The sequence below is a fragment of the Cimex lectularius genome, unplaced genomic scaffold (genome assembly GCF_000648675.2).
Source record: "Cimex lectularius strain Harlan isolate CLEC.00 unplaced genomic scaffold, Clec_2.1 scaffold165, whole genome shotgun sequence".
Taxonomy (NCBI): Eukaryota; Metazoa; Arthropoda; class Insecta; order Hemiptera; family Cimicidae; genus Cimex; species Cimex lectularius.
In genome coordinates, this window is record NW_019392863.1 from 435,832 (window position 1) to 454,351 (window position 18,520).

Sequence of the window (18,520 nt, forward strand, 5' to 3'; positions counted from 1 at the left end):
GAAGAATTTCTTTTTCAGTTGGACAAGGAAACTTTTTTGTAATTCAAAAAGACACAAAGACAATTTGGCTCGGCTGAACAAACTTAAAAACACTTAAATTTCTATACATTCCCCACCTAATCGCATTGAGAGCTTTATAATTTGACAACTTCATGTTTTTGTAAATAAGCCAAACCAACATTGAAATCTTTAATTTTTAAATATGTATTTTGTGTTTTAGGTAAGTCGCCGCAGTTCAATCACAGTGGTAAGAATTTTTTTATTACAAATTCAATTATTACAGCTTGTCACTTAATACATAGTTGGCTCGATTTAACGTATTTAACATATTAGGCTTCCACTTTAAGGTTTATTTAAAATGAATATCGGAGTTAAAATGTTAGTAGATACGATAAAATAATACGCAAATCCTGCCGTATTTGCAGATCGACAACTCAATCGATTGACAATCTGTGACTGATGGTCCTGTTGAGTCAGCTAGAGGCCTCAGGGAGAGATTTATCTCGTCCTTTCACTATTGGCGAGCAACGTTTGCCAGGAACAAATCCCCTCGTGACAAAACCCGAACTAATCCAAGAGTATTCTCGACCGGGTTAATTGCCCTCGGCCAAAGATTTATGATAAATTAAACTAAACCCCTAACTTTGCTTCTGGCTTTTATTCTATAATCAGTAGATCAGATTTTTTGAGGAATTTTTGAATTCAGTTTTTTTTTCTGGCCTTGTACTAGTAGCCACTTTCGTTACTTGGTGCTGGCAGACGCCGGGGGGCGACCCCCGCCGAGACGGCACGGCCCCCGAGGCCACCCAGGTAGGACATCCGGGCTCCCCGATTCCGCAGTCCGGGGTAAAACACGCCCAGAGAGTCCCGGGACGTCCCCCCACCGGCCCCCTGGCCGCACTGTCCCCGCAGGGCTCACCCCCGGCCACCCCCAACATCAAGCATATTTAATTACTTATATATCTATTTCATTTTGTGATATGAATTTGTAGATGGAGTCGAGCACTTCAATGCATTTCGTGTTGGCTAATATTAGATTTACTGAACTAGGGAGAGGGATTTTGTATTTCTTGAGAACCTCAAAAATATGTTCTCTTCCGGAAGATTTCAACGGGCATGCTAGTAGGATGTGGTTTGAATCCGCCGTTGAATTATCGTCGCACAGGCATTTGTTGGTTGGTAGAATCCTTATTTTATGAAGATGTGCTGGGAGTCTATTGTGATTGAATCTCAATCTACATATCGTAGTGAAGAATTTTCTACTTCTTTTCACATTTGAGAACCACGATTTGGTCTGTAAGGATGGTTGGTACATGGAAAACCATAGGCCTTTATTTTGGGATGATAGCCCGTATTCGCTTTGCCATTTCTTGCGCAATAAGGATCTGGTATGCGATATAATGTCCAAGGGTGCAATTTCTTTTATGGGGATTCCGGCCAGCGCTGCCTCTTTCGCCAGTATATCCACCCGATTGTTATCTTTGTTCCTACTGTGACCTTTAACCCATAGCAAGTGGATAGCTATGTGACTTGCCGAAGATAGCATAATGCTTTTGATCTCTATGATAATGGGATCTTCGGCGGTATCCGTTTTCATTAAAGCCGTCAGAACACTAAGGCTATCCGAGAAAATTACCGCGTTTGATAGTTTTAACTTTACAATGTAGTTTATAGCTTCCCTTATCGCTAGAGCTTCGGCGGCATTTATCGTACAAAATGATGGGAGTTTAAACTGGATGGAGTGTTCATTTGTTATGTCTAGAACCGCTGCAGCAGGAATTCAGCATTTCCTGGAAGAGATAACAATCAAAATTGAAATATGTTTAACTTGGCAAAGCTCATAAAACTCGTTTGGTTGTGTATATATTTTTTTAGTGGGCAAGAATGGAAGGAGTCTACGTGACACCACGTAGGTTTCTAACCATAGGTTTCTGATGGCCATAGATTTTAGATTATTCAAAAAGGGGGGATTGAGTAGTATACAGATAAGCCGTGGGTCCCAGGAAATTTAAATTAGATGTCTTTCACTAGGTTGGTGTAGGTTTTAAACACAATAATTAATTAAATATGGCCTAAATCTGACCAGTTGTGAGGCGAAGACTCGCCGTCAAGAACTTTTTCAATTTAGAGTTTGAAATTTCTCATCTATTGTGAAAACCAACCTATAAAATAGAAAATGAATAAAATATACAACAAATGATATGTGAACCCGTATCATTGCTTTGCCATTAGCATTATCATTGCACTGTAGAGAGAGGAGAGAGAGAACTGTTTGAAGAAAGTGCGTGCGAAATAAATCAAAGAAGACTTAAAATACTAACATGATATATATAGGTTATTTGCAAGTCACATAGTATAATCCAATTACCATTATGAACTGTTTTTTTTTTATGAAAAAGAATTGTCATAGCATTCTGATCGATTATAAATAAATACTATCTATTACTGCATTTTTTAACAATAAATTAATTTTTAATAGTCTTTTAAACTATAGAAATAATTATTATCAGGTAGGATAAGTCGGTTCAGAGTATTATTTGTTTACAAAAAAAATATTTAAATAAAAAACGAGACGGATTTTTGTTACTTGTCGAACGAGATTATTCCTTCTTTATAAGACCTACTTGGAAATTTGATTTCTCAGAATTCAAGCTGTGTAATATGCAAGAAAAGATTTGATATCTCGTTTCCTTAGAATCAATACTCGGTAGACTTTTTTTCTTGAAAATGTTCTCTGAGTGAAGGCGTAAAACTATTAGAGGGGTTAAATTTATTCAGTGTTCTACGTCTTGAGGGGGTTTTGCTCAAGACATAAGTACAATTTGTGGGCGACGGCCCAAGGTGAAAACGCCCTGGAAATTCACCGAGGGTTACGTGAGTATGTGAGGGGTTGGTGAGGCGGGGGTGGAAGTGAAGATATGCAATAGCTACCGACCAGGGTACAGTCGGTGCCTCGAGGGGTGGCCATCTCATCCTAGTTGTGTCAGGAGAATTCGACCCCCGACTGTACCAAAACCTGAAGCAGGGCGAATGTGAACTGAATTAAAATGGGGTGAAACACCCCGAAGAGTTTTAACAGAAGACCGTTTTTAACACATGAACACCCCCAGGTTACATTGCTTCTATTGTTAGAAATAAAAATGTCTTTAACGCAATAACTCTTCAAGGGCACCTGGCTTATTTAAGAATAGTTACGCTTTCCATGATCGATTTACGAGATAATGTTTTAAATTTGTTTTAATATTTAATTATTATTATTAATTATTCATCTTTCAAAATTCTATGATAAAAATTATAGTCTGGAATAGCCGCACAGGACAAAATTTGTTATCACTCTTGCAGTTGACTAAAGTTTAAAATAATTTATTGAACTATTTGCAATCCAGAGAGGAAATTGTTCCACTTTTTCTATTCTTGCCAGTTGTTTTTATATGTGAACTGCAGGGATAGTTACATAGAAAAATAGTTACATTTTTATTTTAAAATAATCTTACAAATAGATGCTGATGTTTACACCTTTGCAAGAAAAAATATACGCACAGATCTTTTAAAATAAACAAAATCTTTCTATAAAAATTAAACAATTTTTTTACATTATTTCGGATTTGTGTTAAAATATGTCTACTTTATTAAACGACTAATTCAGACAAATTTTCTTCTATGCTATCATAGGAAGTAGTGTTGTAGGAATAGATTTTTTCACCATTTTATTAGTAACGTTATAAAGACAGCACCTGTCTCGTGCAAAGCAAGATTTGTAAATTTTATTGTATTTGTATATCTGTGGTCTATATGTCCAGCAACAAAATTATTTATCCAATAAAACAATAAATAAAAACAAATATTAGCTATAAGCAACAGTGAATGGTCACACGAAATAGTGCTAACTCAAACTTGCACGGATACTCTATACAAAAAGTGCAGTATAAAAATAATTTAGAAAAACCTACAAGCATTTTTTGCCAAAAATGTAACCGGTCCCATTTGATTCCGAGGTATAGAAGTGATAAACAGTATATTCACACATGTGTTATGTAAATAGAAACTGAATGGTTGTTTGCTCCTTCTAGGGAGCGGGTAGGCATCTGACATGGGAATGTTCTCTGAGCTGGATTTAAGCCAAAAGAATGAATGTCGACATTTTTCTTAAATTGCACATTAAGGGGGTAGTGACCGTTTTATCGGTCCAAACAATGATCGTAATTTTTTTGAAATTAAAAAACTTTATCTATCCAAATTTAAACTAGTGAGAATAATAGAAGTGCTTTAGATAATTTGGTAAATGTTCTGAATACAGTGTGTATCTGGTGAATTTGTAACACGCCATCACTCACGCTGCATAAACATTTTTGTATTTTATTTTATGGAAACTAAGAGGATCTCCTCAGGAAAAAGGTGTATACAAGAAAAGAAAAAAGAAAAATCAAATAAACGCTAATCCTTCTAATTTGAAAAATTACAGAAAAAATATATACAGAAATTATCAAACAATAAAAAAATAAAATAAGATTTTAATCACAATTTACACTCAGCTGAGATACAAAGTATTAATTTTTAAATTTAGGAGAGACAAGAAAGTGACTGCCTGAGTTCACGTGACCCAAAAGAGAAGAGAGAAAAATTTTTTTTTCCTGCCGAGAGGTTTCGATGAACCCTGTCGATCTTCTTATGGCCCCCTTTTTCAGGCTAGCGCACCTTTCAAAAAACTCTCCAATACATGTTATAATTTACATGCTGTATAAAAAAGATACAACCCAACTAACAAATCGTCTATGAAATCTCCTACTGCAAGAGAAATTTGTGTGTAATATTTTTATGACGTAAATTATGCAGCAACTGGATACATTTATTTTTGGAACTCGACAAGAAAATCGCTTCTCCTTAAAAAGGTATATTTATTCCCATTTTGTTGAGCAATACGTGCCGAACTATTATAGCGATCAATTATTGTAAAAACACCCAGAAGAGGAGAAATAATTTGTGTATAGAAGAAAAAGGTTTAAGTTCTATTTAAATTTTGCGTTGTTTCGAACAATTAAATATTTAAAAAAATCCGAACTACAAATTAGTAATGTAAGGTATGTAAGGATAATATAACAATACAAGATGTAATAACCAAATAGGTTTTAAGAAAAATGACAACTCTTTGCCCTTTGTTTGAACAACACAATGAAAAGGAATTGCTGAAATAACGTAAAATTTTAGTTTCCTGCTTAAGTAGACAACCAGGCACTCTTGAAAAAGAAATGCGATCAAAACTAAAATCTATCGAGCAGAAGAGTTTAAGGAAAACATAAACAACAAACAGAAAAAATTTGCTCGCGCAAAAACCTGTAGATATCATGTAAGAATACAAGTGTTGAACTTAATAATTAACAAAATGAATTCAGAAATGTGTTTTATCACTTTTGCCAGTGATTTACATTTCATTATTATTTAAACTTTATAACCTCACAAACAGATTTCAGGTTAAGGGGTAATCAGAAACATTTCGGAAAAGTTTGCAAAATGCAATAATATTTATTAAAAATCAAGATCGCATAAATAAATATATACAATTAATATATTTTGAATGAAACGAGTGGGTTTTTATCCGCAACCTTTTTTTAGGCAAAAAAATAAATTATTTCAATGTTTTTTTTTATATCAACATTATTTTTTGGACAGAATGAAACTGATCTTTAAAATATCCCAGCCTTGCCGAGAAATGCTTCAAATCATTTAAGAAAGTTGTGAATCGTGTGTTTTTGTGCACCTTCTGCGATATCAGGGTATAGACTCTCCAATTATTAGCAATGCTTAGAAGACGGATAAAAATCTCTGAACTTTGTCATCAGGCAGTATAAATAACACGTATTCAAGGATTGCACGAAGGATGTGTATTACCTACACTTCTTTAGTTGCTAGTAATAGATGACCTAATCAGAGAGGTTAATAATTTAGGATACCAAACGATATACTAGATAACCTGGTTACAATCATAAAGAGAACCTTTGAAATTATAAAAGAGTGAGTAGGGGTAAAGGGGTAGAACTACTACATGGATTCCAGAATTCCTTGGACAGGTTTCAACTATATTCCAGGGCATACGTGCAATATAGTTTCATGCACAGGAGTTGATAAAGTAGCCAATTAGAAGTGCACAAATTCACGTACTTTCGGACAGTCAGTCAACGTTGCGTTATAAAGGCTTTATCATTATGCTTTTAGGTCCAAACTAGTAAGGGAATGCTTAAAATGTCTATTCGTATAATCACGTGCAACAAATTTATAAGTAATATTTCCCTGATGGATTTTGTTGTGCCTGAATTAGGAATCTATCCAAATTGACAAGTATTTATGACACATCCTCGTTTAAACTACTTACACTCTCAAGGGGGCAAATTTTAACATGGTATTTTTGATATAGTAATATGGCTTAACTAGCATATTTGTTACGTTAAAATGTATGTTTGTTTTTTTAACTAGTCGTATTGATACATGGCTAGTTGCTACAAGGAGGTATATAATTTTGTTTTTAGCCTTTCTATTAGAAGATTATTTATTCGTGTATATTCGTGTTTTTTTACAAGCGAACTAGTGTGTATAGCCTGTAATCTGGATGGTTTTAAGAGCAATGGCTCTAAATAGAAATTAAGGGACGTTTTCAGCGCTTACAAATCCTCAGGTTCTTCCTTGAATTGATAAACGACAGTCAAAAGACGGATTACATAAATTGCACTGATTATGTTTTAAGTAGGGCGTTTAATGGAGAGATTTTCTGTTTGGCTACGGGTTGATGTTGTTTGGGGTGGGGGGATAAAATTAGCATTGGAGCATAAGCATTTCAAAACCGGCTCATGGCACATCTCCAGGGGAAAACTTCCGATACGCCGAGAGATGGCCGTTTAATCCAATTGGCACTGTCATGATTAATTCCGGATTGGTCTGACAACGTTTTAGTACGTAATTTCGTGGAGGTAATTTCGCGTTAAATTGCCCCGTAGCTTTTACTGTTGGCATTTTTTTAGAAAATCAGTTACTTAAAAACGTTGAATTTATATTTTGAAATGTGTACTTAGTATTATAATTTAGAAACTGTTATTTTTTTATCAAACTTTTTATGAAATAATGAAATATAGTATTTTGAATAACACATTTTGCCTTTTTTCCTTATCTATAGCAGTTTAATAATTAATTTGTTAAATGTTATAACACATACGGGCTATAATAAATTATTAATTCAATTTTATTAAGTATCAAATTTGTGATAAAAAGTGTTGCAAGTGTGTTGTAGGGTGCGCTTGTACAGAATTTTTACTTTTTAAAAGAAAAAGAAAAGTTTTTATACACAATATAAATTAATTCAAAATTAATAGGCATATTGCCAATTTGTCAGTATTTACTTAACCTAGCGGTTTTACTTTATTTTTATTATAACTTGTTTTAAAATTTATTAGAAATTATTATGTATTTAATTAAGGAAAATTTAAATAAGGGATTTTGAAAAAAAATATAAAAGGTTTTAATTCTATAATTTTGTTTATGGGATACAATAAGTTTTTTAAACAATTAGTACCGTATATGTCTTCTGTTAGCTAAAACCTCTGTGCACCTGTTAAGCGTACTGTTAATAAGGTTGCCACTAATTTTATAAGGAATTTCACCACATAGATGGTGCAATGCTGCACTCAGTTGTTACAGGTCAACTGACATCGGATGGTGATCGAAAAGCCTTCTCTGCAACTCATCCCACACGTACTCAATAGCATTGAGGTCTGGAGACAACGACGGAAGAGTCACGTAGGGAATTCCCTGGTTTTCTAAACGTTGATGAACAACTCTGCTTCTATGAGGCTGCATTGTCATTCAGAAATGGAAAATCCCTACCAATGAGATCCCTGGTTTGATCCTAGGGATGTATTCCTCGTTAATTTCTTGGACATGACTGACTCCGGTGAGGTTGCCTTCAATAATATGGAGTTCAGTTTGTCCTCCAGTGTAAATCCCAGCCCAGACCATTATACCGCCTCCTCCAAACTGCACTGAAGGGAGCATAAACCGTGCCATTGTACGCATCCCCTGTTCTCGGTAGACGCTTCGGCGCCTGCTATATACAGACAAGAAACGCGACACATCAGTAAACACAAGAGCTTTCCAATTGGTGTTCTCTTCTAGGCGCTCGCTGCTCCATATATCCTGAGTTTCAGGTGTAGGGCTATGGCTGCAAGTCGTCTTAAAGGGGCAAACTAAGTAAGGCCAACTTCTTGCTGATAAAGTCCTTGCCAAAACACCTTGTACATCATTAGGATATGGCGGGCACTATGGAACTGCTTCCGTCTTGCAGCAGTGACAATATTTCTGCCCTTCCTTAGCGTCGCAATGCGTTGAGATCCCTGAAACGGTCTTTTATTGACACTTCCAGTCTCTCGGAATCGGGCTAACGCTCGGGGGATCACGCTCTGAGAAACACCAACTGCCTCTACGATATCCACTTCCCGGTGACCTCGAAGACTTATTCTGACAATAACATTGCTAACTTCTGGTTCAAGATGATGTATTTCCATGGTTGAAGAGAATACAACTGGCTTAAATTGGAGAAAAGACAAGAAAAGGTGTTTGTTTACAAAAGGAGTAATCTTCCTGCTTACTATTCTTAAGTAAATCCGTTATTAAAATTGATGATTAACATTTGTTTGCTTTTGGTTTGTATTTTCTATTTTGTTTTATCCACTTAACAAGAATATATCGATTAATTTTATTAAAATTAATAGAATAATAATAAATTACAAATATGCCTCTTCTTTTTTGAGCAGTTTATAACGTTGGCCTGTCAGTTTGATTACACTTCAGACAAGTATTCTTGAATATTGCTTTTTACTTTTCCCAATTAAAATCGTTTTTAAAATACTTCTAAGACCCTGATCAATTTGGGGAAATTCTATCGAAATATTCATGATCCAGGCACTGCAGCCTTCTGGCTTATTGGACCTTCCTAGTTCCTTAGTTCAGTGCAATAGTCTCAATCCTTCTCCTTAGAAGTATCAGGTCATTGATTGTCGCTGCTGCAATTTTATTCCCTAAGATTTTTCCGTACGTTAATCTCTATTGAGCTGTTGCTTCGCATTCGAAGATGATATGAGTGGCTGTTTCCTCCTCCTCATTATATAATGTTGTATATACCCATGTTGTGTAGATGTTTTCTCAGATCCCAGTGACCGGTTAGTACTCCTACCACTCCTCTGAGTTTGGCCCTCTCCAATTGCAGCAATGCTTTTGCCAGGCTTTATGAGTGTTGTTTCACAATAAGTTTACTATGTCTAGCACTGCTAGAGTTTATCTACTTCTCCTTTTATTTTGTTTGGTGCCATTTTACGATGGAGGATTCTATATTTGTTTTTGTTATCTCAAGTATAAGTTCGGGGCCTATGTATGGTCATGCAGAACCTCCTCTCGTGAGACTGTCTACTTTCTCGTTACCCAAAATTCCACTGTGCCCTGGTACCCATGATATCAACAGGTTGTATACTTTTTAAAAGGATTGATTTGATCTACCTCCCATTTTAAATATGTACATAAATAATATCAAACATCCAAATAATTAATCTAATTATTTTAATTGTTATTATTTTTATAGTAATTTATAGTAATATTAAGTATTTATTATCCTAATATTTATTTGTGTTATAATTTCCGCGTTTCGCACGTTCAAATTGAGCGTCATTAAAAAAAGCAGCTGATAATTGGAACGTTGCGTTGGCGGAGGTATCAGCGGTTCACTTTGGCAATTCATGTCGAGAGACGTGGTTGTAGAAGTCCTTCAACCTGATGATGAGCTAAAAGGCTCGAAATTCGGATCGTTGCAAAACAACTTACTGTGAGTAGGAACTATCCTTTTAAAAAGTATTGAAAACCACACTCACTCCATCATTTATCACTTCTATCATCAGGTTGTTGTGTTTACACGACATTTGAAAAATGGCAAAAAGGTGGGAAAATTCAAAAGGTGGGGTTGAGATGGGAAGTTAGTGTCCGAGAGGTTAGTTAGTTCTTTTTCCGGATATTCCTCTAATACCATGGCCATTTTTAGCGTTTTGAGGGCTTGCTGGTATGTCTCCAGTGCCCTCCCCATCAACTATCTTGGGGGGATGACCCGCTTCACACCAATTTTGACAATTTTGCTTTTTTTTATGGCATGTCCTTGAAGCAATTCTACTTGATGATGGGGTGCTACCCAGTGACCTGTTCCTTTTGCAACAGTTCCAGTGGTTGGCCCTGGTGCCGGAGTCCGGAAGTGTGTATTGGGGTTTTGTTTCCCTTTCCTGGCTCTTTTCAGTATAGGCTCCCCCAGTTGTTTGGCTTTTTGAATTGCCATTTTACGTCTTTGTGTACCAGATAATTTTTGGGGTTTTAGATATAATTCTTCAATCTTCTCCGTCACCTCCATTGGAGTGGTTTCATCTTCTGGTTTGGTTTTTCCTAAAGACCCCCACATCTGCAGAAGGTGACGCAAGAAGATTGTCCTCTATTTCTTGGGTTATGGGAATTGGGGACGGTTCGGAGCCCTCCTCAATTTCCATAAGTTGGGGTCTTCTTTGCAGGTTCCCTCGGTGTTTTTTTGTTTACTCTTGGTTTTTCCATATAATTCCCACGAGTGAGAGGGATCTAAGGGTCCGCACCGGAGGCGTCCTCTCTCCGGTTTAAGGTTATTTACGCAAGGGTGTCACCTGGTATCCTTGAGGCTCCGTTATTGGCACAGTTACTCGTGTATCATTCATCCATCGGCACGGATCGCATAACACCTTAGATTTGGGCTGGAGTGTGGTGCTAGGATTGGGTGTAAGGTGAGAAGAGGGGTAAGGTGTCGGATTGGAGATTAGTCAGTGTCAGGTCCAGCTCCTGTCCCTCCATACCAATCTTTCCGTTTACGTACGCTTCGTGCAGGTGGAAAGTCGGAGTTGGGTATTAGAGGCTATTAGAGGCGCATAGTACCCATTCCTACCCCCCCCCAAAAAAAAATTAATTAATAATAAAAATAAATAAAAAATTAAAATCCAATATCTCACGTTATTCTCAACGCATTTTTAAGTTGCAGGATTAAAATGCCTTCAGATGGAAAGATTTTTTCATTTTACTTGTTGCTCAAGTTTTATTTTTTGTTCGTTGTTTAAGCATTATCTATTACAAATTTGTTTTTGACATAATTCTTCTTCTATATGAATTAACAAATTTTCAAAATAAAACCCCTTACCATTGTGTAACCAAGCAATATTGACGCCATGTACACCAAGAAAAAATTTATTATCCAAAATTGAGTGTACCCGTTGATTTATATAGGCACCTCCATTGCCTAGGGATGTTTATTTTGTCTCTAATCAGGCGTCTTCTAGAGGGACACCTCCGCGTAAGCTTTGAACGAGAGGAGAATCGTTTGAGCTACTCTTTTGTCATCTCCCCTCAAAAGTATGAAAACGTAATCGTTATAAATTATATAATCGATAATAATTGAACAACTTGCGTTTAAATTTGACAAATATTTAAACATTATTGTTAAACCTTTTGAATCTGTCGGGCCGGTTATAGTATTTATAAGCACGCTCCGTAAAGCTATGGCGTTCAATAAAAGCAAATCGTCGTTCACTCGGATCTGACTGTATAAATAGTTAATCTAGATCCCTGTATAAATTGGAAAAGTTGGCAGGCTTAGTGTGAATTATTCAAAGTTTGGGATATTTCACCTCTTCTAGTTCTCATTAACCGTTAGGACTAGGACTTTATTCAAAAATTGAATTTACTTTATCGTTTTAAATGGCGAAATTTAAGTGGCGTCTTTTCGATGTCCACTTTCGTATTTATTTTTTTCAAATATGAAGTCGGCAAATTTTTTAATGGACAAAATGCTCTAAAAGTCTGGAACTGTTTGTAAATGGAGCTCGCATGCCACTTTAGCAATCTCATCTCCGTGAAAGTTTGTCTGCTTCAACGAAAAACTTTTGCAGCAACCAAATTAAACACTTTCTCCAATCTACTATATTAGAATGTTTCCCGTGTTGTACAAACTCGTCAGATTATAACTACATGGCTGCTCGTATTTAGACACTTTACGTTGATTGTTTTGATGTTTGGTCTTATGTCGTATAAATTCGTTGCAAAACCCAGAAATATAATAAGTAAAATTATTTCAATCTGTTATACTTTATTCGCGTGTTTTATCTTTTTTGATAAATATTGCTTGAATAAAAAATAGCTGTATTTTTAGGACTTAAATTTGGACTGGAACTGTTCTCAGGTTGAAGTACGGTGTTAATTATATATAATTCTGGGATGTACATCAACCTTGTGGCCAGTTTTAATCCACGTGGGGGGTATGCTTTTTGTAGCAAGATTGCCCTCCCCGTTTATATCGCAAACGTTAACGTTAGCACAAAATGGTCTTATACAAACCCAAATTAATTTTGTCTAGGAATCGCGTGGTCTTAATAGATTTAACATGACTTTCGAACCCACGATTTTGGGTGAAAAAAAAGGCAAAAAGGAGGGAAAATTCAAAAGGTGCGGTTGAGATGGGAAGTTGGTGTCCGAGTGGATCGAGATCACGATAGCTCAAGTGGTAGAGCAGCGGCGTATCAAGCCGAAGATGGTGGGTTCGAATCCCGCTCGTGCCATTGACTTTTTTATCTCAACTAAAAACCTTAATTAATTGTAATATAATCAAAATCTTACAAAAACCAAAATACGCTTCCAGTTAATTAGGAGTAAGGGTTTTTTAAAGAACCTTTTCCAGCCCATAAAACGATTATTTACAGCAATAAGAAATGCACATTTTTGGGTTGAATATTTTTTTTTATCTGATGTCCGAAGTTCACTTTAAAAATGCATAACTTCTCGGCATAATTTTCATTCAACGTGAAAGAAGTGCTGAATAGCTAAGTATTTCTTGTTTTTCTCTGCACTAATAACTTATATTTTTTTTATTTAATTACAAGTGAGATAAATATATAAGAAATCATGAAATACCTCTCATACATTTTAATTTATATCTTAAATTCCAGTTGAACAATAAACATGTAGCAGTTAGTCTTTTTTTTTAAACCTAATATTTTAATAATTTTTCTAGGTTGGACAGTCAAAATTATGTACTTGAATATCTACGATAAAGTACTGCTATCATTTTGGTGTAGAGAATGAACGTTATTACAAAAAGCATACCACTCACGTGCCTTCCGTCGGGCATATCACAGAAATGGTCGATCCTATCAAAATTTTCCTCTCAGTAAGAGTGGCATAAAATAAGCTGTAGAATCGAACTGTGCAATAAAAAATATGGGATTTTCATTTAAAATGACAAAGTTAGTGTCATTTCCCAGCTAGATGAGAAAGTTATGCTAAAAATCCTATGTAAAAAATGTAAATTATTTTTAAAAAATGTAAATAATATTATATAAATTCCTTCTAAATAAAGACTGAACTTTGAAATTTCTCTTTCCCTATTACTGGTAAATGTACAGAGCCTTAGCACCGCATACCATTTAGAATTTTTTTTGAAACCTAATATTTTAATAATTTTTTTTAGCTTGGACAGTCAAAATTATCTACTTTAATATCTAAAATAACGTATGGCTTCCATTTTGGCGTAGAGAACGAACGTTATTATCCTAACAATATTTCCCTTTCAGTAAAAGTGTCATAAAATAAGTTCTGGAATCAAATTGTACAATAAAAAAATGGGGTGCTCATTTAAAATAACAAATTTAGTGCCATATCCCAGCTAGATGAGAAAGTTATGTTGCCACCATGCGATTCCTAGCCAAAATTAACTTGAGGTTTGTATAAGACATTTTTTGCTAAAGTTAATCGTTTCCGAATTAAATGTGTGGACTACAGAAGTTGATACACCTGTTTATTTTATTGTTTTTAAATAAATATGTTCCTAAATTATGGTAGAAGTATATTAATTGTAATCATATTAAGTTTTAAGTAAATTAATAATTATCAAATTACCTTATTTCGGGCAAAACAAGCCCGTTACATTTGAATGAATAGATGTTTTAGCTAAAATGCGTGCGGCTTACCTGCCAAGGATTGACTTTAATTACGATAAACCAATTTAGAGCATGGTTCGCCGATTGTTCCCTCAGGATTTCCGGAGAATGCATCTTAAGATGGATTAAAACTCGTCAACCGGGACAATGGTTCAATGCCCCACTGTTTAAGCCTGGTTCCTAACGATACATTTGTAGAAGGAATGAATAGAATTGTACACTTAACAAAAGCCTTTCCAGCCAATTCGAATTCCTCCCTCTTTCAGATTCGACAAAGATTCAGAGACCGAATTAGTTGTATTAGTTAATTCAAGATTTAAAATGTTTTCTCTTTCTGGAAAATTTTTCAAATGAACCTAACAAAAACTTGTTTTTTTTTTGTTTTTTGAATTCTCAAGTTTCAGGGTGAAAAAGGTAAAATTCAAGCACAAGATAATTTCTTCAAGAGAACAACATAAGAGAGGGACAGACTCGTAAACTCATACGGGCTGTAGCAGTTTAAAATAAAGTCCTGGTACTTTTCCAGGGCTGAATACAACCTTTTTTCACCTAGAAACGATGAACTCTTAAAAAATTTGCATGCAAGGTTCCACTGCAATAATAAAATTTCAAATAAAATTTGTTGCGCAAAAAACTAGCTATTGGCAGATCCTGGAGAGCCCCTAACCACGACATAACATAACTCGTAATCATGATCTAGACCCCCACGGATTGAATCTATGATAGCATAATTCATAAATTAATTGATCACTCAAGACGGAATGGAGTGAGCCGGAATATAGCAAATATTTGCCATCCTACGCATATCGCTTCGACGTTTGTTTGAATATTAACCAAAATAGATCATGTTTCAGCTGTGGTAATTGGTAATTTACTTGATAAAACATTGTTACTCTGTAAAACATGATGTATTTATTGTCCTTCAAATTCATTGATTATCGTTTAATAACTAAACTGTAATCTACCTAGGATCAAAAAATAATATGAGGAGTTACATTAAACGGGATTTAATACATAAACATTTACAAAATCCAAAAGATGTTAATACCAAAGTAATGTAAAATACTTATTTCTGGAAAAAAAAGAATTAGCATTCATTTTAGGCTCCCTTTAAATTTTCATCGGCATAAAATGTACATTTTTAGGCTGGATTCGCGGGGACAATTTTTTAATTCGATCTCTGGTGTTCCACATAAAAATTTTATAACTGCTATGGATTTTATTCAAATTCAAAATTTAGACATTTTTTGCTCAAAACTTTTTTATAAACAGCAAATCAATTAAATATATACATGTTTACAATTATAACAAAAAATAAAATACATTTTCCTCTATACGGCATGGTAACTTCTGCCGGGGTTGAGCAGATCATGTAAAAAAAAAGTTAGATAAAAAATGAGTTAGGAAAAGAAAACCTTAAAAGAAGCGGTCAGTTATATAGTTCAAGATATAACCAATGAGGAGGCGACATTTTATTGTAGAATTTAGGAACTCAATAGATGAAAAGTAGAGCTGATGTAATAGCAAAATAACGGCGCAAGTTAGAGTACCTAGAACCCACATACAAGAAATGAAACAATTCTTCTTCTATTCTTCTAATATTCTGGAAGCGTTTTTGTAACATTTCGGTTATATTTAATCTCGTGTAATACAATCCGGCATTATATTTTCTTATTCTTTATAGAGAAACTAATCAACTGATACGTAATAATTTTGAAATACATATACAACAAAAGCTGAAAACCACATTTATTAATGGAATTTACATAAAATATTTTTTTCTCACGGCACCTAGGGCCTTTTGGCAAGAACGCTATGAACTTGTCAAAGATTTTTAAACTAGTATAAGATAACAGTCAAAATAACCATGCTTTCAAAACAGAATAATATATATCATATCTTCCATTTAACAATTGTTCAAAATAATACTTTAGCTCCAGGTCCTAGGTTAAGTTTTAATCATTACAATGCGTGTAATACATTACACATTACAACCACTCTATAGTTTAACGTGATTAAAAAATGTGTCGATATCTTTGAAAATTTTCAGGTTCTATCAGACATTTGGGTTTTTTTTAAGTTGAATATTTTTAGGGTTCACTTGTCTTTCCATTATGACTTATGAGAGGTTACAGCTCTAAAGCTTCAAAGGATGAGTGGATTTTCTTGGACCAACAAGTAATCTGTCTCAGTGGTGCTCATGTTTATGGGGTATGACGTGAAAAAGCTGTTGAAGGGGCTTATTTTTATACTATATGTATTATAATATTTTCCCCTAAGTCTAACTCAGGAGGGTGACTTTTGTGTTTTCCCTTTTTAAATGGTATAAATATTTATGGTGTTGATTTAAAATAGATTATTATTTGCTCATTTGTTCTGTTCCATTTTTAGCATAATGGCCTGTATACATGTGCCACTGACCCAAAGTCAGCAATGCTGCTCCGGTTTTTGCGAATTTGGCAATTATTACTTTATCTCAGTCATGTCAATGAATGAGAAATCATTAAGTTAAGAACATTTGTGAGATTGTTAGGAACCAAATTGGAACTTATTTTCACTGTAAATTACGTTTGTTAATTGCTTCCAAAATAATCTGATTTGTTATGATGGTTACTGTGAAGCAGTTAATGAATGAATGAAAAAGTACTTTATTCAATAAATGTAAGTATAATATTTGGTAATATAATTATAATAAAAAAGCACACTACGGCTATAGTTCGTAAAATAAACTAACAAACAAAATCAATGTGTCATATAAAATGGAAAATTCTTCAGGGGAATCTCGTTATTAACTTTAAATTCAAAGAGAGTGTAAAATAAATTAAAAACATAAACGAAGAAACTAGTTCTTTTCTATAGCTCCAGGCTTCTTTAGCAAAAGATTCACTAAACTGAAACCATAAACATTATTTAATGAGAAGAGTTTCATCGTGAGTATGCCTAAACATCTCACTTAGAATTCAGATAAAATTTGATATTTGTAAAAAAGAAAAGTAACTTCTGTAGCCTGTTATAGCTTGTTTCTCTAGGATTGTTATTAAGTGGAAGGAAGCAATTCACATCTAATTTTTAAAAAAAGGTATGGAGAAAATTTTAGTATTCTCAGACAGGTTAAAGAAGTATTTAAAAGAATGGGCTGTGGTAAGAATCTGGAGGAATTCTGAGCTTGAGTTAAGCAAACATCAGTGTGAATCGTTCGGATAATTTGAATTGGAAAGTAAAATTTCCATTCTTTAAGATTATTTAGAGGAAAATGGCAAATTGGAATTGATGATCCAAAGGATTCAAGGCGAACCATGAGGTTTTTACTAATATTCTCTAGCTATATTATTTTAGGAAACCGGTGGTTGGGAAGATTTAGGACAATGTACACATAACAGCTGTATAACTTTATATACATAATTAGTATTATTTGGAGATCGTGATATGCGGTCTTGTGTGACGTTGGTTCTAGAAAAACAATTTCTTTATCGTGCCAACGTTTCGATCTTTATTGAAATCATCTTCAGGACTCAAATTGTTTGTTTTCTGTGTAGATATGTCATTATTGTGTGTCGTGTTGAGAGTGCCCTCTCAAGTTGGCACCGTCACTAAACACCACACATTCAATAAGTATAAAAAAAATAGGTCAACCTAAGACTCCAATTAAATCACATAATTTGGTGTAAAAAAGGAGGAGATAGAGTTGCGAATAAAACATCGTTCAATTATATGATACCGTTGAAAATCCAATCCGGACAAGAATAGCACACGACAGAACGGCACACGGCTAAAACCATCTTGAATTTATTCTCAACAATGATGAGATTATTAAATATGATGTTTGCCCAAATAGAACGCAAAGTATATTTCGCGGTGTGAATCTTATATTTGAGGTTAGGGTTGGGGGCATATTTAAGGGTGAAAATAAATCCTAAATATATATATGTACTGACAGTTTCGATTAGAGAACCCTTGAAATTTCGTTTGCAGCCAGACTGCCACCGAAAAACCATCATTTTTGACTTACTGAGATTAACTGAAGGATTCCTGTTATCACAGTAGGTCTCCAACACATTAATAAGTTTTTCTTAGGAGCAGTTAATTTATGTTTTAGGAGTTAAAAATTTCTGTATATATTAGCTAATATTTAAAAAAATATGTATATTAATTTTTAATAATGCTTCTTCATGTAAGTAAAACTGTTTTTTTTTTCTAGAATTACCTGTCATATCCAAGATCCCGATTTTTTTATTTACTTTATTATTATCGTGTAACGAATAACTTATAAAACGTTATTTAGTTAAATCTCTCTAGCTATTTTACTAAGCATCACACCTATTATGCCTATAAAAATTATCAATTAGCACTCCTAAGAACAATTGTTTTGTACTGATTCCTCATAGTATTGAAGAAGGTTGATATTTCTAAAACTAAAATATCGCTGTAAAATATTTTTTACAGTTAACTTTTTGTTTGCCTATATGTTAATTGTTGATTGATGAAATTGTAAACAATGT

General features: G+C 34.3%; 1 protein-coding gene across 4 annotated transcripts in view; it reads left to right on the forward strand.

The window, feature by feature from the left end:
* The window catches only part of LOC106670312 (atrial natriuretic peptide receptor 1), a 501,739-nt gene that overhangs the window by 332,254 nt on the left and 150,965 nt on the right, over positions 1 to 18,520 (forward strand). For 3 of the 4 annotated variants that reach the window (XM_024228825.1, XM_024228826.1, XM_024228827.1), the window contains one exon: positions 221 to 247. The exons of the other annotated variant lie outside the window; for it this stretch is intronic. In XM_024228825.1, coding sequence (XP_024084593.1) covers positions 221 to 247 — 27 coding nt within the window. The remainder of the gene's footprint in view (positions 1 to 220; positions 248 to 18,520) is intronic. 4 annotated transcript variants of the gene reach the window in all.